This window comes from Sceloporus undulatus, chromosome 1 (genome assembly GCF_019175285.1).
Source record: "Sceloporus undulatus isolate JIND9_A2432 ecotype Alabama chromosome 1, SceUnd_v1.1, whole genome shotgun sequence".
Lineage (NCBI taxonomy): Eukaryota > Metazoa > Chordata > Lepidosauria > Squamata > Phrynosomatidae > Sceloporus > Sceloporus undulatus.
Window position 1 is genome coordinate 339,336,037 of NC_056522.1, and position 24,160 is coordinate 339,360,196.

The window sequence follows — 24,160 nt, forward strand, 5'->3', positions numbered from 1 at the left end:
TGCAGAGCATAATGCTCTGCCCCCACAGTTCTCTGTCCTTTCCCCCACTCAGTAGCAGCCAACCCCAGGCCAGGAGTAATCTTTGTTGATGCTTATCATTGGGATGGGAAGGCAATTCAGATAATATTAATAATAACCTGTCTGCCAATGTTGAGTCCTTCATCTTAAAAGCAGATCCTGCATGCCTGCTAATATGTTTCGATTGAATTACAAAACTGAGAATTGTCAAGTGACCAGCAGTAGAGCAGTTCTTCTCATCTCATGCTCAGAGTTACTTTTTTTGGACTCCAACACCCTGAACCCACCTGGGGCCATCATTAGTAAAAATTATATACACACACACACACACACACACACACACACACACACACACCTGGCTGTTGTGGTGGTGGTTATTATTATCCCATTTCCCCAAAAAACTGGGACTCAAAGCGGCTTACAATGTAAAAGAACAATACAATTTAAAATTTACAAAAGTGAGCATTGTTCCAACTCCTTTTAGGCTTAACTGTAGCAGATTCTCATCTTGTCAAAACTCTTGTCTCTTTGGAGACAAGAGGAGCACAGAGCCAGAGGAGCACTTGCCATCATTCCAACAATGTGGCTATTGTATGCTTCAAGCCTGCATCCCGTAAGGAAAGCCTCAGCCAAGGAGGCTTCAGGAGGCTTTCCTCAGCCAAGGATTTTGCAAGAACAGGAACGAGTGGACAGGGATTAGGCCTTAATCTGTCCTTTCTTTTCCATTTTTGCACCTGTTCTCTAGGATAGAAAGTCGCAAAGAAACACAGGAAACAGATTTCTTATGTGTCCAACGTTTCACAGATGAAACCAGGGATGCACATGACTGATCAGATGTGATTGAGATGGCAAAAGTTATTACTGAGGAAAACCACACAAACTAGGAGAGGCTGTAGCAGTTTGCTTTTGCCTGAGCCTACTGGGAATGGTAAGATTCTTTCCTCTCCTTTCTGCTCCACAGAGTTAATTGAATGCAAACTACTTTTATTATGCTTAGATTGCAACAATCGAGGTAAGATGAGAGCAAAGGAGGAAACTGGGAGGAAAAGATTAAATTTTTAACATGTTAAAAGCAGCGGAAAAAGTGAGAGGACAAGGACAGAGGATTAATGACTGTTGCTGCCAAAGTGGGACATTTGGAGGGTATGTATTATTAGGAGGAAATTCTGGAAGTAACCATTAATCTGTTCACCAGTATGCATTGTGCTGATGTTTGTACGTTTTAAACTGGTGAATAATTTGTCCCTTCTGAGTCTGTTCCCTGAATAATCATCTTTGGCACTGGAAGGGAGTAGCACTTCAGTTGGTGTATCACAAACCTATTCCACACTTTACAGTCTGAATCTAACCCCATATTAAGCAGCTAATCTGTGAGGATTTGCCAGTTTGAAAGGGCTCCATAGGTACACGTCAGGAGTCAAGAGTCAAGACGAGTCATGGTTACAATATTGTGAGAAAATGAAAAATTTATACATTTTACCAATGCTGTCACCAACTCATCACAAACCTCTTCACAGGGCTGGATTTAAGGTGGTTGGGGCTTGCGAACAATTCCAGAAAGTGGGCTCCCTTTGTACAGGTAAGCAAGCACCACTCTACCACTGTTGCAGTGCCCACTTTATGCTGCAGCTGGCCAGAATTTGTTGTGCTGTCTTTTTAAGTAGTTCTTTTCACATGTTATTTGGGAGAACACTAGATGTTCCTCTTTATTGATGCCACAGCTGGCATGACTGAGGCCAGAGTTTTTAGAGAAAGTGGATTCCAACATGCTAACCATCTTTCTTAATTTTCTCTGTGCCTAGAAAATTGGGCCAGGGAGGTGATAAACACTATAAATTCTGTGAAAAAGCAAGGGATTTACAGTCCTCCCTTATTGGGGAGCATTTGCTCCAGTTACACATTGACAATCCAGCCTTGCCTATCATCCATGTTAGGTGAGTCAATAGCAGTCAACTCACCTAGCAAGTGACTCCCACATAATTTACTCTGATGCTGTTGAGCTATATGTGCATGTTGAAAGCTCTTTCAGTCCCTTCATGACTTGGTAACTCTTTTGTTAGTATTTTTCATTTATAGCTTTCTGATACAGAACAGAGTCCTGTAGCACATTAAACTACACCTTAAAAACCTAACAAGTCTCAGTTGGTATAAGCTTTTATGAGTATGAGCTCACTTCATCAGATCTATTGGATGACACAGGCCATGAAAGCTTGTCCCAAAGTCCTTGTGGTGTTACAGGACTCACTTATTTTTGTTGCAGCAGACTAACTTGGGTATGCTGTATATTTATGCTCACTTTTTATTATTGAATACTGCTTGCATGTTGTACGTGGCAAGTCGGAGAGAAATATTTTTTAAATAAATAAAAATAAAATGGGTCAGAAAAAAAAACTGCAAATAACTCCCTCAGAAAGTCAAGGCAGGAGAGAAAAACAAGGAAAAATTTGGATCACAAGGTTTCAGAAGCAACACTTTCTGGTTTCTACAGAATATCTGTGTAAATCAATGATGTCAATTTTATAGAAAAGGGCTAGAGCCAATCTAGCCCTTTTCTCACAAAAGAAAAAGAAGGATGTGCAGCGTTGTTATCATAAACAAACAAACAAACCCTGGGATTTGTAGGTTTACATGGTCTTTAGCCTTCTCTGCTAAAAAGTGCTGGTGCTTCACAAAATTACAAATCTCAGGATTCTATAGGAAGGAGCCATGGTAGTTACAGTGGTGTCAAACTGCATTATTTCTACAGTATACATGAATCCCCTGGATTTCAGCTCCCGTGTCTTTAACCATGTTAGTGCTTAGAGTTGCCATCTCTTTGTAAGAGTTCCCAAGCTTTTAACATCTAGGGTAGGCAGCTACAACATGGCCCTGTCTATGCTGAGAAAAGTTGAAACCTGTTTGACTGGTGTCCAAGGGGGAAGAACTTCAGTTCAGTTTATTTTTTAGAAAAAGAATTTTTAAAAAATCACAAGGTTTAATATTCCAAATGGATAGAACTTGAGGATTTAATAATTAGGGATGCAAAAGAAAACAAAACCAACAGCTTTCCCTCTCCTTAGTTGTGCTATGTATCACAGCAGATCATCTGTTTGCAGAGTTTCACAGGTTTCTTCCATATATCAATTGCTGGCAGATTTGCATGTACAGAAATGTAATTTGGATATTTTTATTCATTCTGAAAGCTACAGCAACAAATTCCACAACCTCTTGACATAATTGTCTCATCTAGAGGAGCCCATTGTCTTAGCGGCAACTGTTGTATTTTTCCAGATGAAAAAAAAGGTAGTGGTTTTTAGTGCTGAAGTAGAGCCAATTGGGTTTCAACAGTCAAATATTCCCTCCTCACATAAGTCACAGAAAAAGGCTAGTTTTGACTTTTCCAGATGAAGAAAGTGATTTTATTTTTAGTGCTGAAAAAGTGCCAACTGGGATTCAGCAGTCAAATATTCCCTACTCACATAAGTCATAGAAAAAGGCTAGTTTTTGCTTTCAGGTAGTTTGCTTTGTTGGTGATGTGTACAGTATGTACAAAGAAACAAATAGCTTGTCTGTTTACACAAAAAGTTAGATGCACAGTGGCCCCATTTGGCATGGAGTTATAGCCACAGGTCTCACACAAATTCCTTTCTCCCCATACGTGCAATTCTTTCCACCTGAACGTGAGAGACTAAAAGAGGAGGAATGTTGCAGAAGGAGAGGAAAAGCTGAAAGAGAAGGGGGAGCATGAATATGCAACAGTGAAAGGAGGAAGGAAAACCACTAGACAGCTATATGAAGACAATCACGTTCACATAGTTCCTGGGATCCCTTTCATATGAAACACACTCTGGGCAAGCAGAAAGAAGATGACTGACTCAGTGACTCAACTGTGCAGTGGAAGTACAACAAAGAGCCCTCAGCATGAGATTCAAGGCCCTCTCCTTTATGATGCTCTTTGAAATCTCTCTGAGATGCCTGTCTGGTGTTACAGCCATAACGCACAAGCAAAGAAACTGCACTGTAATTCAGACCATATCCCAGAGGTTCCTGTATGCTTTATATGTAAATCTGAAAGATTTTTTTAAAATCACCCACTCTATTTTTATGCATAGGATGCCTTTTCATCTCAGGTTCAAAGTGGCTCACAGGGAAAAATGTAATAGCAATGAAACAGGGATAGGAATCAAGCAACTCTCCAGATGTTGTTGGAGTGCATCTCCCAGAATTCCTCCCCAGTGTCTATGCCAGCTACTTAGGGCATCTGGCACTTGCAGTCCAACAACACCTGTAGGATACATTATCCCCACCCCTGCATTAAAACACAGCATATATCAGGCCAGATAGAATAGTAAAAAGTCAATACAAAGTCAAGGCCAAAAAAACATATAAGAGTGAAGTCCAAGAGGGTGAAAACAGACTTTATAGCAAAGGCTGCTGATGGATTCATCACTGCAGGTGTGGTGAATAAATTCTTGCCATTACTGTTGCTTCTCCCACAACTGCTTGGGGTTGAATGCGTGCCAGTGGAGAATCCAAGAGGGATAGGGGACTGTATAGTTTCTTGTCCATTTGGTACCAAGACAGCTCTTCAGCCCCCTGAGCTGGGACTATCCCTGTTAGACTACACTCCCATATTCCTTTAAGGGGACACCCAAAATGGCAAGAATACCAGGCCCAGGGGGCACTCTCCCCCCAAAACTGATCTGCATATAAAACTTTATCTGCACCCCAAAGTTGCAGATCAAGCAAAGCAAAAATAAATATTATACCCCACTCAGGTACAAGATGCTTTTCAAGGAATCTGAAATTAGATATGACCAGGATCATATATTCATACATGATTGTTGAGCTGTATGTCGTTTGACTTTTGTCTTTGGTTTTTATAGAAATTTCTTCCACTATAGTCAAGTAGTGATTCTAAATTCTGTTACATTTTTTCCCTAAGGAACATGAAAATCTCCTTCATAAGGATCTAATTGAGTTCTTTTTTTGGTAGCCAGAATTATTATTTCTTTATGTTGGAAGGAACACAAAGTAATTCTAGGCTGCATCAATACAAATAGGGTGTCTAGAGCAAGGGAAGTAAGAGTGCCACTCTATTCTGCTCTGGTCAGGCCTCACCTGGAATACTGTGTCCAGTTCTGGGCACCACAATTCAAAAAGGATGTTGACAAGCTGGAGCATGTCCAAAGGACAGCGGTTAAAATGGTGAAAGGTCTGGAAACCATGCCTTATGAGGAGGAGAAAAAAGGTCAAGAGTTGATATGATAGCCCTGTTTAAATATTTGAAGGGGTGTCATACTTGTTTTCTGTTGCTCTAGAGAACTGAACCTGGAGCAATGGATTCAAACTACAGGAAAAGAGATTCCACCTAAACATTAGGAGGAACCTCTCGACAGTAAGAGCTGTTTGATGGTGGTACACACCCCCTTGGAGTATGGCAGAGTCTCCTTCTTTGGAGCTCTTTAAGCAGAGGCTGGATGGCCATCTTTCAGCGGTGCTTTGATTGTGATTTCTTGCATGGCAGGGGGGTTAGATTGGATGGCCCTTGTGGCCTCTTTCAGCTGTATAAGTCTATGATTCCACTTGCCTTAGGAGCCTCGGTGGTACAGTGGTTAAATGCCTGTACTGCAGCTACTCACTCACAAACTCACAAGGTTGTGAGTTCAATAGCAGCCAGGGCTCAGGGTCAACTCAGCCTGGCATCCTTCTGAGGTCTCTAAAATAAGTACCCAGCTTGTTGGGGGCAATTAGCTTACATGCTGTACACTGATAAGTGGTATATACTTGCTACTTGCTATTGCCTTATCTGTCTGGCTATTAAATTTATTGGAAAAGTGCTCTTATGGAGTAGCTGACAGCCCAGCTAAGGGATGCAAGAAACAATCAGATTCATATTTCACTTTATGAGATATGAAAGCTGTTTATTTCTTATATAAATAGAAATACAGTAATGTTATTTATTATCCTCCCTCAATGAACAATAATTTATGCAGGAGCCTGTTACTGTGTTTACTTTGTAATTAGTAAGTAGTGATATGTAGGGCACTTGTGCAGGCGTGTATATGCTGTTAATATTTTGTCATTACATTTAGGACTTTAATTATATTTTATTGCAGTTTTTATTATTGGCTACATAGTTGCACGTGCAATGTACTTCCTGTACGGTGCATCAGTGCATGAGTGTGCTCAGTGATATCTTGGCAAAGCAAAACACAGAAGCCCCCCCCCCCATACATGCCCTCTTCACCCCTACCCCCCTTCATCCTATGCCTCCCTGTTGGACTGTCTGGTTTTCCATTGCACTACTGGTGATCACATTTTTGCTTTGCCACAGTCTCATACTGGTGCCAGGCTATTTATATGCTGTGCAATGATGTGCATTTTCTGCCTTGAGTCGGAGTATCCCAGCTTCTTTTTGCTCCAGTTTTTATCCCCAGAGCAACACTTTCCACCCAGTTTCACCTCATGTGTTGTCTAAAAAGCCAGGCTTCAAAACAGTTAGAAGCCACTTTATTTGGCCAGTGAGGACTACCCCTCAGAGTATAAGACTTAAATACATCACTGAATACTGGTGCTGCTTTTAGAAAAAAAAACACACTCTTCCAACTAGACTGAAAATGACAAAGCAGGGGTTGCTCAACAGACATTAAAAAGGAGCTTCACTATCAGAGGCTTTGTTAACTGAAGTATGCCTGTATTAAGCACCTGGGGACAAACAAGCTTACTGAGTAGAGGTTTAAAAAAGGTACCGCAAATTCACACGCAACATTTTACGAACCTTCACAGACCATCAAGTGTGCTTCATCCATTAGAAAGGTGGTGGTGAAAAGACTTGATACTGACCAGGAAATGCTGTCTTAAAAAGCAAAGAATTGAACACTGGATTAATGACACACCAATAATGAAGAAAAGGGACAGCATTTAGCATTTAAAGCAGGAATGGCCAAAGCATTATCATCTCTTCTAATGAGTCATGTCATCTCATGAGATGTCCATTATATTAAGAGACTTATATTTGCCCAAAAAAGGCAGAGGAAACACTATGGACATTTGGAAAGGTTATAAGAGGAAGACAGTGCTGTCTCCCTGCTAATCTCATGTAAAATTCCTTGGCTGACCCTGTGTGGTGTCAAAATAATAGCATCATTGTGAAGCAGTCCTATTTTTTTTGCTTTAAACTGCTGCCCTGGCAAGGCTCTTAGGATCTGGTGTCTCTATGACTCTTTTCATAAGTCTCTCAGCCTGTCCTGTTTATTTAAAGCAAAAGTCAACAAACAAGCAGAGAGGTCTGGGATCCTCTATAATTAGAGATGCCATCTAGGATCAAGCCGGGTCCTGAGATTTCAGGGTCAAAACCTGAGATAGATGGATGGCCCCTTATGATGTTATAGAACCCTGAAAGTCACAGCAGGTTGATATTTCTGGGGAAGTCACACAGCTTTCATGGGAAAGTTGTGCAGTTTCCCATCACTTGGGGGGGGAGGAGGGGGGAGGATTCCCAACTGGATATAAGCAATGGACCGAAAAAATGTTTGATTGTTTTTGGCATCTGTCATAACTTGAAGAAATCAAGATTTACTATCCCTATATTACAGGTGGGTCATGGTAATATTGTTAAACATGATAACTTAAATATCAGCCACAGTTACACAGAATATACCTCCCCCCCAAAAAAAGCCAAGTCTAAGTAACGAGAAAAACATACGCACATATGCTTTTCAAAACAACACTCTCACCTGAGATTCTTCCCCTCTCCCTTGATAACAGTAGAATTGGATCTAGGCCCTGAGATTTGTCTATCTACCATTCAGATACATTTTTTTTGTTCATCTCCCACAATTAACAAATGACAATACATCAGGATTATCCCTGGCCTATAATCCAAACAGCAGCTGAGTAGAAGCAGTTTACAGGGCCTACTGGCAAAAGGGTATGAGGTAGGTCAGCATTAGGCAGTAGACCACACAAAAAGAGCCTGCAGATTCATGGGCAAAACTAAGCAAACCCTGCCAAGCACAGGTCATTAGCAATGCCACTGTCCAAGATTTTACTGGAGGCTTTGGAGCCTGGGAAAAGAGTGGGTGCCACTTATGAACTGTCCTTTACAGACAGTGCTTGTCAATATACGCAGATAAGAGGAAGTCTCCTGAGGCATACACTGGCTCCAGCTGTGGGAAGTCAACCCTTCTACAGTGGCTAAAAAGGGCTACCCATTTCCGATTTCCATGTTCATCTCCATTAAGGGAGGAGAAGCAATTCTGTCCTTTCTACAAAAGGAGAACAACTTAAGAAACTCAAACTAACCCTTTTTTGTTGTTGGGAAGGAAGTTGCTTTTTGAAAACTATAGCTTCCACAATCACCCAGGCTGGCAAAATCAGAGCCAAATCATTTTCTTCGCTCTGCAGTTAACTTCTCTGCAACTTTTTCTTGTTCAAAGATCTATCATTTCCTGAACAGAAGTAATCCCCCAGCTTTTTACTTGTATTAATCTGAAAAGATCTGTTGGATGTTAGGATTAAACCACTGTACGGTGGAAACACAGCTCACAGAGTTACAGGCTTGGGGCTTTTTGAGTAGCATAGACAAGGTTGTCCATCTGCTAATCCCCCTTCCTTGTTCCCTCTAACTGATGTGGCGGGGAGGGGGGATTTTCCCAGCAATGTTATATTGTTTAAGTTTTTTCATACAAAATATTTTGGGACAGATTTGTCTTAAGAGGTGTGCAGGCCCAGTGTCTCAGGTTACACAGGATTTCTCACCTATTTTCCCTAAAGTAGTTGGAGACTTTTCTTCTCTCAGAAACTACACATCTACCCCAGGTCCTACCCCACTCAACCTTACACTTTACCCACCTTTATTAACAGGTGTTTTCAGATACTTGGTGGCGTGTTTCTGTTGTTGTTACTAAATAATCCCTTCAGGCCACTCTGTTGTGAACAAGAAGAAAAACAGTTTTTATTTACACAAAGAGTTTATGGTGTTATTTCTCTTGGTAGCTGGTTCTTAAAGCTTGTGGTTGCAAAATGTAGTTTTACTTCACTGGTTATAAAATTATCACCGTTTCAGTTCTTTCGGTATCTTCAGTTACACCTCAATGGTGTTATATTTGTTTATACACACTTTCTCCTACAATCTATTCAACAGGAGTATGAATCCTATGAATATTAGACTTTAGACACAATTCACAATTCTTCAGAACTATTAGGGATCCGAGCCCTCACTTCAATAGCTCTCCACTTCTCACAGAACATATTACATTAAACTAGTCTCCTAGGACAGTGATGGCAAACCTATGGCATGCATGCCAGAGGTGGCACTCAGAGCCCTCTTTGTGGGCACGTGCTGTCGCCCCAGCACAGAGTTTGCCAGAGTTTGTTACTAGAAAGCCAGAGGGACATGGCGATTTGCAATAAATAAGTAGGTTTTGGGTTACAGTTTGGGCACTTGGCCTCTAAAAGGTTCACCATCACTGTCCTAGGACTTCTCTTGTCCCTTTTAAATTTATCCTTCCCCATCTGCTCCACAGGCAGTTCCTGTCACACCCAGCCTTCTTGGCTGTAAAATCCCTCAGGATCATGACACACTCTCTTTTCTCAATTGGTCTGCCTCTTTTTATATCTGGCTAGGCCTCACTTTTTTTGCCAGTCAGATCCTGGCTGCTCTTAATTCGGCCAGTGTCCCTCCACAAGAGGCAATTAAAATACATTAGCTTTACAAAAGACCGCCCCCTGGCAAACCTGAAGACTGCCAGATTTGATTTGCTGATATAAATCAACAAAGCTGTCTGCATTTTTTGGAATCTCCTTAGACAGGGGCTGTCACAATGTGTGCCTCTCTATCAAAGGTTTACCGCTGCAGCACTGGGATTAAGCTGGGGCTATTCCCAGTCAAAGGACATTTGAGCTAGTCCCAAGGGGGATGAGGCACTTTAAGCATGGTGGATAGCTAGATCAGGGAGTCTCCACAGCAAGAACAGCCTTTCAGCTGCCTAAGCAACAACTTCCACCTTCCAGCAACTACAGAGAAAGGAGCTGCTTTTGGCTTTACCAACCCATCCCTTTAGGCTGCCAGGAACGGCTGCTTTCCCATCCCATTTATTTTGGCTTGGCGTCTTTCAAATATTGCAGTGTCCAAAATAAATCCAGTATTTCCCCAAAGAGACTCATGTCCTGATGCTTAACATAGATCCTGCATCATATTCTGCAGTCTCCATGTTCTCACAACATGGATTTCTTTTGATAATGGTCTCACATCCCTTCCAGTACATCTTCTGTTTTTTCTCTATAGCCCCACTAGCAGAGCAGGATTAAGACATGCTGAGGCCTCAGACTATGTCAAGTTTAAGATGCCCCATAACATTACCACACACAGAGAAATGCAAAAACTGTAGCAGAATAATGTCTTTCTTAGAGTCTGTTTTCCCTGTTTCTGTTATTTTTAGCTAGTTACGAACACTTGTCATTTAGTAACGTGTCTATGTGTTTGCTTGCTTGCTTGTATTATATATTTAGAGGCCACTCATAACCTGTGGGTCTAATCTATAGTTCACATAGGCCTGTTACAGACTGCCAAAATAAAGCTGCTTCGGGTCTCTTTGGAGGTATGCTGTTTAAATGATGCATGAGTCCTAAGAATCAGGAAGCTGCACCAAAAGCTGCACTCCGGTGCTTAGGAATGGAGTGTGGCTTTGGCACGACCTCCGGACTCTTAGGACCCATGCATCATTTAAATAGCATACCTCCAATGAGACCCGAAGCAGCTTTATTTTGGCAGTCTGTAACAGGCCTTAGTCTATGCATAAATGCCTGGCACTAGCCACTACAAACCTGTCAATGAAGCTAAGACAGCTATTTTTCAGAGTTTGAAATTCAGAGCTCTGTACCTCTTCTACCTTGTTCTCATGAAATGCCCTCCCTTCTCTGTCTATACTGCAGCTTTCACTAGTTTGTTGCCCTCCAGATGTGCTGGACAATAGTTCCCATCATACCCAAAGACTCCCGGTGGCTAAGGATGCTGGATGATGTAGTCCATGGGTAGGCAATCTGCGGCTCGCGGGCTGGATGCGGCCCGGCAAGGCCTTGGGACCGGCCCCAGCCTGGTGCTGCCGCCGATTGCCACCGGGGCCTTTGGGGGGCAATTGTTTATAGACGCCTCAGAAACATGCATTTATATTAATATTTCTTTAAAAATCAGCAAATTTTTTCGCGTGTCCTCCATTTTTTAAAAAAGTGTCTTCCACTTGAAAATTTTGTCCTACATTTGTCCTGGTTTATTTATATATTTAAATTTTTTTAAAAAAATTAATTATTTATTTTTTGGCTTCGGCCCCCAGTTGTCTGAGGGACAGCAACCCGGCCCCCGGCTCAAAAAGGTTGCCTACCCCTGATGTAGTCCAACAATTTGAAGAGTACCAGGTTGGGGAAGGAGGCTCTGTTGCTTGTTTGGCCATTTCTGGGGGCCTGCTCTTAACAGTAACTGTAAAAAAATATTTTTTAAAAAAATTAATTACTGTAGTACATTATAAGATTTGTTGTGACATAGCAATGTATTTAATCATATCTATAACGTATGTCCAGGAAAGAAGTAAAGGATGTCAAGCACATATGTTTAGTTGTGGTAGGCAATATGGCTTGTCCAGACTAGCAACTAATACAGATTTAATCAGCTACAATTACCGTCACTTTGGACTGTTTCTTCCCATTTTGACATCCACATATTCTTTTTAAAAAATACTTAAATAGATTGCATGAGCTATTCTTCCTTATTACTTATTGTGCTAAATGAGATCACCTCCACCTCACCCACAAAACCAGAGTCTTGTAGCACCTTAAATTGAACAGGGAATCCAGATGATCTCTTCCCTCCCCACCCCCTTTTCCTCTTTCCACTGCCTCTCCGCTTGCCACAGAAAAGTTTTGTAAAACAGCAGCGGGGAGAGGGATAGTCTCTTCCTCTCCTTCCTATTTTTCTCTCCTCTGTGTGTACAGGCATGTACACGCGCACACACAGCACTCCAGATCCTACTTAAAATATGCAGAAGAGAGGTAAAAGGAACAAAAAGGAGAAAGGTGACAGACTAAAAACATCATTAAAAAAACATCCTGCTGATAGGAACAAAAAGACTCAAGAAAAGAGAAAATCTGAAACAGTCTTGGAAACAAAAGTAAAAATTACGGGAATAAAAACCATGATATCCCATTATTTTTTGGCCACTCTGGATAAACGCTAAGTTAACTTACTTAAGGATCAAAAAACACTGCAGAAATAATCCAGTTTGAAAACCAGTTGAGACCCCTGCCTTGGCTAAGGAAACCTGGAAACTTAAGTTTTGTGAAACATTTTGCCTTCTCTGTCAGAGAGCTCTGGTGCCATAATAAACTACAGTTCCCAGGATTCCCTAGCACTGAGCCAGGGTACTTAAAGCACTCTCAAACTGGATTATTTCTGCAGTGTGTTTTGGACCTAAATGTGTTACTTGCACATGTTGTACAGCATGCTGAGAATAACAAGAAGAAAAATCTCCTGAACAGAAAAAAAGCTGTGCTAAATGAGAAGGTCTTACAGTCCAGCATTTTGCTCCCTATACAGAGAGAGGCAGCATGGTGTTATCATTTCAGCGTTGGTCTAAGGAGTTTATCACATGGGGATGGCATAGGGATGAGATTGCTCCCCTGTCCTTATCCCATCTGTGACATATCTGTGACCCCCCAAGTGAAAGTGTTCATGCTAAACACTTTCACATGAAAGCACGCTTTTCCTGTCATCCAGTCATAATGGTATTAACAGGTTCTTCTGTTAATACAAGATGGCAAATGACAGCAGAATGACACTTCACTGATGTCTGAAAGCACTTTTCAGCCTGCTTTCATGTGAAAATAATTCATGCAATCACTTTCACTAACACCTCCAGGGTGAATAATGACAGGTTCAGCACACTTTGCATGTGAAAGTGATTCACACGATCACTTTCACTAGCACTTCCCAGGCAGGTCAAGTACGGGTTAGGCATGAAAGACCTTTCTGCGACTGGTAGGGAAGAATGGGACAGGGATGGGACAATGATGTCCTGTCCCTCATGTGATAAACTCCTCTGGAGACCAGGATTTGCATTCCCATTCAACCATGGAAACCCATTGGGTGATCTTGGACAAGTCACACACTCTCATCTTAAAAGAAAGTCTGTGGCCAACCTCCTCTAAATAATATTTGCCAAGAAAACCCTATAATAGGGTCTTCACAAGTTGGAGTTCATATCAAGATATATAATTACTAAATATTCTGCTCCCGCAGTGGGCAACCAGATGTCTTGGTAAGCCCACAAGCAAGACATGGCATGACTGCAATTACCCCCTCTCACTTGTGTTTTTCAATAGCTGGTACTTGTAGGCTTACTGTCTCTGATACTCAAAATTATATACAACGGCTGCAACTAGCTTGATAGCTATACCTTCCATCTATGTTCATAATCCCCTTTAAAAGCCATCCAGCCTGGCAGCCACAGCTACATCTTGTGGTAGCAAATTCCATACTTTTAATGGTGTAATGTGTGAAGAAGTACTTCCCATTATCTGTTCTGAATCTCTCACTACTAAGACTAAGTTTGGATCCAAGCCTAAGTACATACAGTTGCATTTGTTTCATATTAATCTTTTGCTATCCCTGCCTCAGCCTTCCCTTTCCCCCCTTTTCCCTCCTTTTAGGTTGTAAGTGCTTTGGGACAGGGATCTCTCTCTCTCTCTCATATTTCACTGTGAAGTTCCATGTACATTATACTGGCACTGTTTAAAATGGGAACAGTAACAACATCAAATGCAAAAAAATAGCCTTAACATTTGAGTGGCACAATTTTAAAAGCAAAACCTTTTTAAAAAGAACACTGGCCAACTAGAATGCACACAGAGAAAGTGTAGGGACTAGAAGAAGTCAACTCCTATTAGAAATGTTTAGAAACACTGGATATGTTTAGCCTGGAGAAGAGAAGCTTAAGAGGAGGTATGATTGTGGCTTTTCAATATCTGAAGTAGAGATGGAAATAACATTTGCTTTTATTCATTTCCTGACTAAAAAGGGGGTTCCTAACACTTGGAAAATGCTATTGGGAAAAAATTATTTTTGCAAATGCACAGAAAAGTTATTCCAGACCCTTCACCTTTTCCTTCTATGATCCATTTGTTTGTCCTTTTGGCTGTCCACGGTATCCCCAGAACTCTCTTCCAGCACCACATTTCAAATGAGCTGGTTTTTAATCCCAACTACAACTTCCTCCCCCCCCCCCAACTACAATCATGCTTTCAATTACAACTCCCATAATCCCCAATCTCTGGGCCAAACCATCTGGACGACCAAAGTTTCTCTGACAACCATGCCTTATGAGGAGAGATTTGGGGAGCTGGGTATGTTTAGCCTGGAGATGAATCATAGAATCGTAGAGTTGGAAGAGACCGGAAAGGTCATCCAGTCCAACCCCCTGCCATCCAGGAAATCTCTATCAAAGCATCCCCGACAGATGGCCATCCAGCCTCTGCTTAAAGACCTCCAAGGAGGGAGATTCCACTACACTCCGAGGAAGTTTGTTCCACTGTCGAACAGCCCTTTCTGCCAGGAAGTTCTTCCTAATGTTGAGGTGGAATCTCTTTTGCTGTAGCTTGCATCCATTGCTCCGGGTTTTAGTCTCTGGAGCAGCTGAAAACAAGTCAGCTCCCTCCTCAATATGACATCCCTTCAAGTATTTAAACAGGGCTATCATATCATCTCTTAACCTTCTCTTCTCCAGGCTAAACATCCCCAGCTCCCTAAGTTGTTCCTCATAGGGTATGATTTCCAAACCCTTCACCATTTTAGTCGCCAGAGTATATGACAGCGCTGAAGGGGTGTCATATACAGGATGGGGTAAACTTGTTTTCTGTTACTCCAGAGAACAAGACCCAGAACAATGGATGCAAGCTATGGGAAAAGAGATTCCATCTCAACATTAGGAAGAACTTCTTGACAGTAAGAGCTGTTTGAAGGTGGAACACACTCCCTTGGAGTGTGGTGGTCTCCTTCTTTGGAGGTCTTTAAGCAGAGACTGGATGGCTGTCTTTCAGCAGTGCTTTGTGAGTTCCTACATGGCAGGGGGGCTGGAAAGGATGGCCCTTGTGATTCCTTTCAGCTCTATGAGTCTATGATTCCACCAAAGAGGGGAAGCTAATACCCCAGAGGACAGTATCAGAATGACCTGAATAGAATAGAAATCTGGGCAAAACTAACAATATGAATTTCAACAGGGAGATATGTAAGGTATTATAGTTAGGAAGAGAAAATGAAATGCAGATACAGAATGGGGGACAGCTGGCTTGACAACAGTATATGTAAAAGGGATCTAGGAGTTCTAGTAGACCACACAAGTTGAACACGAATGATACAACAACTAAAAAAGTCAATGTGATTCTAGTCTGCATCAACAGAAGTATAGTGTCTAGATCAAGGGAAGTAATAGTGCCATTCTATCCTGGTTTGGTCAGGCCTCACCTGGAATATTGTGTCCAGTTCTGGGCACAATTCAAAAAGGAGAACTAGAGCATGTGCAAAGGAGGGCGACTGAAATGGTGAAGGATCTGGAAACCATGTCCTCTGAAGAGACAGCTAGGGAGCATCTAGGGATGTTTAGATGGTTATGGGTTATATGAGTACTGTAGATTTGCACAGCACTGTACATAAAAACAACAAATATAAAAGAGTAAACCTGCCTATGGCGTACAATCTAAGAAATGATAGGATAATACAAATAAAATACATAGCAATACAGGAAATGGTTCAATAAAACAGGCAACAAAAAGAACATCAGATAGCAAGTGACAATCACGCAATGTCTGGAAACGCTTCTCTGAACAGTTTAAACATTCCCTGTTTAAATATTTGAAGGGATGTCATATTGAAATTGGAGCAAGCTTGTTTTCTGCTGCTCCAGAGAACAGGACCCAGTGGAACAATGGATGCAAGCTCCAGGAAAAGAGATTCCACCTCAGCATTAGGAAGAGCTTCCTGACAAAAAGAGCTGTTTGACAGTAGAATAGGCTGAATCAGAGTGTGGTGGAGTCTCTTCTTTGGAGGTCTTTATAAATAGAGCCTGGATGGCCATCTATTGGAGGTGCTTTGACTCTGAATTCCTGCATGGCAAGAATAACCCTTGTGGTCTTTTCCAGCTCTATGATTCTATGATGGCCCTTGTTCTGGCATCCATTTGTTAGTCTTTTTGGCTGCCCACAGTATCATCAGCACTCTCCTCCAGCACCACTTCTCAAAGGAGTTGATTCCCTCCTCCATTACAGCTCCCCTTTCCCACCCAACTACAACCATAATTTCACCCACAACTTGTATAATCGCTAATCTCTGGACCAAACCATACGGATGGCCAAAGTTTCTCTGACAAACAGAAGATGTAGTCCTGGGTGTGGTCTTTTGCCCCCACCCAGCGCAACACCCACAAACACACACACACACACACCATCTGAGGAAGTAGACTGAAGTCTAGGCAAGTTCCTGCTGCCATCTTAGTTCTTTTAGTGAGTCTCAAAGGGGCTGCATAATATCTCTCTGCGTATTATATTCCTAAATGCATCTGAGGAAGTAGATTTAAGTCTAGAAAAGCTTCTGCTGCCATCTCCTTCCTTTCAGTGAGCCTCAAAGGGGCTACATAAGACCTCTCTGCGTATTATATTCCTCAAATGCACCTGAGGAAGTAGACTGAAGCCTAGGACAGCTCCTGCTACCATCTTCTTTCTCTCAGTGTGAGTCTCAAAGGGGCTGGTCCCCAAACTGTGCCCTTTAAGGGATTTTGGACTTCATTTCCCAGAATCCCACACTATCGGCCAAAATGGGTGAGACTTCTGGGAGCTGAAGTCCCAAATCTCTTAAAGGGGTCTCTGTTCTATATTGTCTCAGTTCTGCCCAATGGGGCGAGGAGGAGGAGGAGGAGGAGGAGGAGGAGGCCTAACCGGAAGCGAGTCCTCCCCTGAAAAGGTCCGGCCAGCAACCGAGTCCCCTGTTCCTTGGTTCCGGGGAGAGCTCCTCCTCAGTGAAGAAGAGAGATGTCGGCCTCCTTAACGAAGAGAGAGTCGGAGCTCTCCGGGCAGATCGAGGACTTCGTGGCGCTCCTGAAACGGGGCGGGAAGCAGCCTCGGTCGGAGGAGGCGGCCCGGAGGACGGTGGGGCTGCTCCGGAAGATTGTGGCCCATGGGCGATGGGAGAAGGCCGGTGAGGAGCACAGGCAGAAGCAGCAGCAGCCATGGCCCTGGAGTGGGAAGGATTAGGGAGCTGCTGGGTATTTTTACCCTGGAGATGAGATGGTTAAGAGGCGACATGAGAGCCCTGGTTATACCCTCGAAGGGGTGCATATGCTGCGTTTAGGTGGGAAATATGAAAGGCATAGATCTAGGAGGGGGACACCTGCCTTGACAACAGTATATGAGGAAGGGATCTAGGGGCCCTAGTAGACCACAAGTTGAACATGACTCAACAGTGTGATGCGGCAGCTAACAAGGCCAATGCGATTTTAGGCTGCATCAATAGAAGTATAGTTCAAGAGAATAGTGCCACTATATTCTGCTTTTGGTCCCACCTGGAGTATTGTGTCCAGTTCTGGGCACCACAGTTCAAAAAGGACATTGAGAAACTGGAGCCATGTGTCCAAAGGAGGACGACTTAAATGGTGAAGGGTCTGGAAACCATGCCCTATGAGGAATGCCTTAGGGAGCTGGGGATGTTTAGCCTGGAGAAGAGAAGGTTAAGAGGTGATAAGGTGGCCCTGTATAAGTGAGGTAGAAAAAAATTTGAAAAGCATAGAAATAGGATGAAAGGGATCTAGAAGGGAAAGGGATCTAGGAGTCCTAGCAGACCACAAGTTGAACATGACTCAACAGTGTGATGGTGAAGGGTCTGGAAACCATGCCTTACAAGGAGAGACTTAAGGAGCTGGGTATGTTTAGCCTGTAAAAGAGAAGGTTTAGAGGAGATATGATAGCCCTCTTTAGGTATTTGAAGGGGTGTCATATTGAGGAGGGAGCAAGCTTGTTTTCTGCTACTCCAGAGAATAGGATACAGAGCAATAGATGCAAGCTCCAGGAAAAGAGATTCCACCTCAGCATTAGGAGGAACTTCCTGACAGTAAGGGCTGTTTGAAGGTGGAACACACTTCTTCAGTGGAGTGTGGTGGAGTCTCCTTTCTTGGAGGTCTTTAAGCAGAGGCTGGATGAGCATCTGTCAAGAATGTGTTGATTGTGAGTTCCTGCATGGCAGAATGGGGTTGGACTGGATGGCCCTTGAGGTCTCTTCCAACTCTATGATTCAATTGTTGTGTGCCTTTACGCCCTTTCTGACTTATGGCGACCCTAAGGGGAACCTATCATAGAGTTTTCTTGGCAGGTTTCTTCAGAGAGGGTTTGCCACCATGGCCATCTGCTGAGGCTGAGAGAGCATGACTGGCTCAAGCTCATCCAGTGGGTTTCATTGGCTGAGTTGAGATTCAAACCTAGTCTCCTAGGATCCTAGTCCAATGCTCAAAATACTACACCGTGGCTGGTGATATAACAGCCATGTTTAAAAATTTGAGGGGAAATCATATTAAGGATGGAGCAAGCTTGTTTTCTGCTGCCCCAGGAAATAGGACAAGGAGCAATGGATTCAAATTACAAGGAAAGAGATGCCAACTCAACATTAGGATGAACTTCCTGACAGTAAAACAGTGGAATACGTTGTCTTGGAGTGTAATGGGGTCTCTTTCTTTGGAGGTTTTAAACAGAAGCTGGAAGACCATCTGTTGGGAGTGCTTTGATTGGATGACTCCTGAGGGCTCTTCCAACTTAGAATCATAGAATCCTAGAGTTGGAGGAGACCTCAAGGGCCATCCAGTCCAACTCCCTGCCATGCAGGAAAACACAATCGAAGTACCCACAAGGGATGGCCATCTAGCCTATGTAACATGTGGTTCTTCTCAATTATGTCACCCTCCTGGACAGAGAAATAGATGGCATCTTTCCAAAATGCTGGGGGTGGGGGGAAGAGTTGGAGGAAGATCTTCCTTCCGATTTTATTTTGATACCTAGATTTCATAATCATCTCCAGAAGCAATTGCAATTGTACATGTGATATGGCTACACTGATTTAAACCACCAAGAAAGCTATTCTAACCACTCATCTGTATGGAATCTCTCACATCCCATAACAATCCTTTGTGGAAGATGGAAAAGCCCATGTGGGCCTCTTCCCACTGCGTGGACTGCCAACATAACAATGTGTTGACATATCTTCTGAATATATGTTGGAGGATCAAGCGTATTTCTCTTTGGGCAGGTAGTGAACTGTGAAAGAAAAACAGCAGAAATTTCTTTTTCTCGTTCCAGGAGACCTAATGGAACTGATTCGTAAGGAGGGTAAGAGAATGACTGCCGCTCAGCCATCGGAGACCACTGTGGGTAACATGGTGAGACGAGTGTTGAAGATAATTCGTGAGGAGTATGGCAGGTGAAGTTATTATTACAGTATTCTGTTATTCTGTACAGGGACCCAAGGCAGCTAACAAATTTAAAACAGTCAAAGTTAAAACAGTATAAAGCATTAAAAATACAAAGTCTAAAAACAATTAAAATAATTAAAAACATTACATTATTAACATTTAATTTAAAACTCTATTAACTTTGCTTTAGCTTGCCTTATTTCAGAGGTAGAAATCATTCCTCCTGTATTTTGCTGGACTGCGGGTCCTAGCCACTGTAGCCAGTGCTGAGGAATGCTGGTACTTGCACTCCAACAGTAAAAAAAAAAAAACACCATTTTTGAGGGTATTTTCATCCCTACCTTATGTCTTGTAATGCTATACTATGCTGCTGCACTTTCAACAATTAATCCCGGTCTCATTTCACAGTTTCCCCCTTTTTAAATGTAATAGTGTACAGTATATATTTTGTTTTATTTTTTTAAATGGTTATATTTTATTTTTGTTTTTTTAATGGCTGTATTGAAAATAACCAAAAGCTTTTACTAAGTAGAGGGCAATTCAATGATATGCTAAAAAGGGAGGAACAAAAACTCCCAATCCAGCATGTAGCACCGTCTTCCTTCAGAGTTACATTTTCTGTGCTTTCTTCTCCAGATTGAAGATTCTGTTTTTCCTACAGGCTTCGAGGGCGCAGTGAGGAGAATGACCAGCAAGAATCCTTGCACAAACTTCTGACCTCAGGTGGTCTCAGCGAGGATTTCAGCACCTACTATTCCCCTCTTAGGCCCAATATCATTGAAGCCATTAATGAATTGTTGATTGAACTAGGTGAGAGATACTTGCTTAATAACAGAAATAACTTTAGAAATGAGAATGCTGCTAATAAAATGAAAGGGAGAATTCCAGTATGCACATATGTATGCAATTTTAATTGTTGTTAACTGCTATCAAGTTGGCTTCTATTTAATGGTGGGAAACCTTCAAATTAATCTATCACCAACAGCCCTGCTCAGGTCTTGCAGATTCAGGACCATGACTTTTTTGACTGAATCTATCCATCTGGAATGGGGCCCTCCTCTTTCCTACTGTCTTCTACCTTACCATATCCTACCTTTCTCCTGTGTGAGCCCCAAATCAGCAATAAGTGTCACAGAAGTGTTGCATTCTAGGTTATCCTGAAGGACCTAAGTGGACACACAAGGCTTGCTAGAGACTCATTTTTCCTCCTCGTCTTGTGTGGACTGCAAATTATGATTGAAAATTATATCTGGGAACTGAAGTTTGCTTCTATGCAATTTTTAAGGTGGATGAGGTCCAAACTGTTGTTAGAAAAGAAAATCCCACCTTTTGGAGTTCTTTCTCAGTGAAAAATTGCATTTTGGGCTACACTTTTAAATTTGAATGTGGGGAGATTGCATGGATTGCTAGCAGCTATGGGTGGCCTAAGGGACACAAAAGATCCCAAGCCCACCTGCAAGGCAGTGTAGAGTCCACAGGTTGGTTCCTACTCTTAGTCTGTGCTGTCCTTCCTATCTGCAGGAAGATTGGCAACGAGGAAAAAGTAGAACTTCTCTCTTAATTAGTTTCAGATGGAATAATGTCAGAACTCATATCTTGAGTAGCCCAGCCACAGCACGACAGGAAGATACTTTTTACATGGAGCAACACCTAAAAAATCTGCATGTCTACTCTGTAGATTAAAACATGCATGCCTTGTCATTTTCTCAGCACAGGGGTTTGGATCCAGGTACTTCTTTGGCTATAGGTGCATTGACCGAGTGGAATTCTGCTCAGGAGAATGGATCCTTGTTGATATTCCTCTTCCTTTACCCCCAGCACCATCTCCCCTACTCTTCCAAGGTTCCCCAACCCCCAGAGCAGATTTTCAGAGGGGGGACTGTAGGGGAAGGAGAGATTTGACAATTGTCAAGCCTTTATTCTGTTACCAGACATCCTCTGTTGAAACAGAAGGCTCATGTGGATGGAAGGAGCTCTTCTATTATGAAAGGACTATGGCTCCAACTCAGCATATATTAAAATACAACAGATCATTTTCCTTTAGTGCCATAAACCCTAGTTAGTATTCCAACTTTCAGAGAGGTTTTTATAGTATGAAAAGTTATGCACTTCATATCTTGTTTTGTTTGTCTAGTTTTCTAGTTCATGTTTGGAGCATTTCGTCTGTCTATCTTCCCACGTATGGATTTCTTTTCCTTGCAGAGGGGACTACTGACAACATTGCCATGCAGGCACTGGAGCATATACACTCCAATGAGGTGATCATGACCATTGGCTACTCACGCACAGTGGAGGCATTCCTCAAAGAAGCAGCACGCAAAAGGAAATTCCATGTCATTGTGGCTGAATGTGCACCCTTTTGCCAGGTAAAGGCTTGTTCCCTGGGCTGCAACTATTTGCTGTTCAGTTCTTACTGTGGAACACTAATTTCATTATGTAGACTTTGAAAACAGCAGATGAGCTGGGAGAAGTATCTTAAATTGTTCAGATAGAGGAATGCAGATCACAGAATTATGTCCAACGTATTTTCTATGTGTCACTGTATTGATCAGCTGGCTCTGGCAGATAGGCCAGCATTCTGATCCAGAAAGAAATCTGAAGTGCTTTAGCTTATGGAGGAAAAATGTCACTAAGATTTATTTATTTATATCCCACTCTTTCCCCAGGCCTGGGACTCAGAGTGGCTTCACAACATTAAAAAAACAGTACAATTAAAAACATTTAAAAAAATAAATAAATAATGTACATTAATTGGTGTGAAGGGAATAAATTCTAAAATATTTAGTATCAGAAGTACTATTTTTTAAATAATATAAGAAAGTATTTCTTCAAAGAATACTTAGGCAGCACAGAGAGCTCACTGCCATGATTCTACTTTAAAAAAAAAAGAATTAGGTGAATATTTGGTGGACAGCAGTAATAAAGCATAACTCTAGAGTTCCAGTTTCAGACTTTAGGTTACAAGATCTTGGAGTTAAGAGGTGATAGCTAATTAGCTTACTTGCTGTTCACCGCTATGATCTTTGGAATAGCGGTATATAAATAAAAAAAAAAGCTGTTGTCAGTACAGAGGACAGAGTTTAATAGGATCATTGCTGTGACTTGCCTTGATGATATGAACTGTGTGTTCACTTGCCTGGCCCTTCCTATGAACATTTTCATTCCCCTTCTCTCTTTTTCTTTTGAAGGGTCATGAAATGGCTGTCCGTTTAGCTAAAGACAATATAGAAACCACTGTCATGAGTGATGCTGCTATCTTTGCTGTCATGTCTCGTGTCAACAAGGTAGGCATGACAGGACTGCTGGATTTGAGGTAACTTGTACAAAATTACAAAATTTGTTGGCAATGTAGCAGAAGGCGAGTGATTTCACTTCTCCAGCTTGCACTTTATTCCTGCCCACTTCATGGCTCTAAATATCTTCTGCAGAACTGAAGACAAATTGACATATCTTTGTACTTAACACATCTAAGGATTCTTGACTGCCTTGATCTCTGCATAGGATCAACCTGGATTTCAGCATATTCAGCTCCCCACTTTCTCTCACACCTAGCAGGGACTTCTCCTCTTATCCCTTACAGACTCTAGCTCTACTCTTCAGTCCCATGCCCCCATATAAATAACTCTTTGCCTCCAGAAGTGTAGCCTGAGTAGGGAACATTCTGTGAATTTCCTCTTCTTAGAATGCAGCATACAAGAAAATTATATTCAGAACTGATATATCCACAAGTAGGTTGGGTGCTGCACATCTATAGAACAAAAAGAGTGGAACACCTGTCTTACACAACTAAGCACAAGTAGGAATTAGTCTAACCAAGCATACTTGGTGGTGGCTTTGTTGCTGCAACATAAAGTATGGTACTTCAGATGATGGACTGAACTCCATCAGCCCTAACCAATATGGTCAAAGGTAACAGACAATGGGAATTGCTGTCCAACATCTGTAGAGCCACAAACAGCTCACTTCTGATCTAAAAGAATCTATATTCTCTCCATTTATGTTAGATATTATGTCAAAACAAGAGGTGCTCATTGGAGACTGAGCTCTACTAAAAGAAACCCTCTAAGTTTACAGAAGGCCAGTTTCTCGAAAAGAAATATTAAGGCCCAGAACAGATGGGCCGAAAAACACAGTTTCTGGCCACGTTTGGAATAGAACTTTTAGATGACGCACACCCAGAACATGGAGGGAAACTGCGCAGGACCCACGTCTTCCCCCAAAGAACTGGGCCAAACAAGAGTGCTAAAATATTGCTATTGTTGGCGGACTGGTTCAAAACTGTGGCAGTGGCATAGCCATGGACCACATTTTTCATCCCATCTGTTTCAGGCCAATGTTGTTCCTGTGAAGTCATTGTTTTTCTGCTGTAGAATTCCTCAGTAGTACCCCGGGATACGAATGCGCCGCCTTACGAAATTTCCGGGTTACGAAAAAAATCTATTTAAAAAAACTGTTCCGGGTTACGAATGTTTTTTCGGGTTATGAAAGCTTTTCGGCGCTATTTCACACCAAATCGCGGCTTTTCCCCATTAGCGCCTATGGCTTTTTCGGCTTACGAAGCCTTTCGGGTTACGAAAGCGGCGGCGGAACGAATTATTTTCGTAACCCGGGGCACCACTGTATTGGAAATAATACCTCCAAAAACTGGATGTCCAAATAAACAACAG

General features: G+C 42.1%; 2 protein-coding genes across 6 annotated transcripts in view; one reads left to right on the forward strand and one right to left on the reverse strand.

The window, feature by feature from the left end:
• Nucleotides 1-16,767, reverse strand: part of PGF (placental growth factor) — an 87,014-nt gene extending 70,247 nt beyond the window's left edge. The window contains exons 1-3 of one of the 4 annotated variants that reach the window (XR_006101567.1): nucleotides 16,488-16,754; nucleotides 8,854-8,928; nucleotides 6,779-6,856 (exon numbers count right to left, since the gene is read on the reverse strand). The gene's annotated coding sequence lies outside the window, so the exon portion shown is untranslated. Of the gene's footprint in view, nucleotides 1-6,778; nucleotides 6,857-8,853; nucleotides 8,929-16,487 lie in introns of all 4 variants that reach the window. The other 3 variants (XM_042446590.1, XM_042446591.1, XM_042446592.1) reach the window with 3 other exon arrangements.
• Nucleotides 16,768-17,009: 242 nt separating this feature from the next.
• EIF2B2 (eukaryotic translation initiation factor 2B subunit beta) overlaps nucleotides 17,010-24,160 on the forward strand; it is a 9,063-nt gene continuing 1,912 nt past the window's right edge. The window contains exons 1-5 of one of the 2 annotated variants that reach the window (XM_042467693.1): nucleotides 17,010-17,236; nucleotides 19,381-19,501; nucleotides 20,155-20,303; nucleotides 21,696-21,859; nucleotides 22,682-22,777. In XM_042467693.1, coding sequence (XP_042323627.1) covers nucleotides 17,071-17,236; nucleotides 19,381-19,501; nucleotides 20,155-20,303; nucleotides 21,696-21,859; nucleotides 22,682-22,777 — 696 coding nt within the window. In that variant the 5' untranslated portion in view covers nucleotides 17,010-17,070. Of the gene's footprint in view, nucleotides 17,237-17,264; nucleotides 17,390-19,380; nucleotides 19,502-20,154; nucleotides 20,304-21,695; nucleotides 21,860-22,681; nucleotides 22,778-24,160 lie in introns of those variants that run through there. The other variant, XM_042467701.1, reaches the window with a different exon arrangement.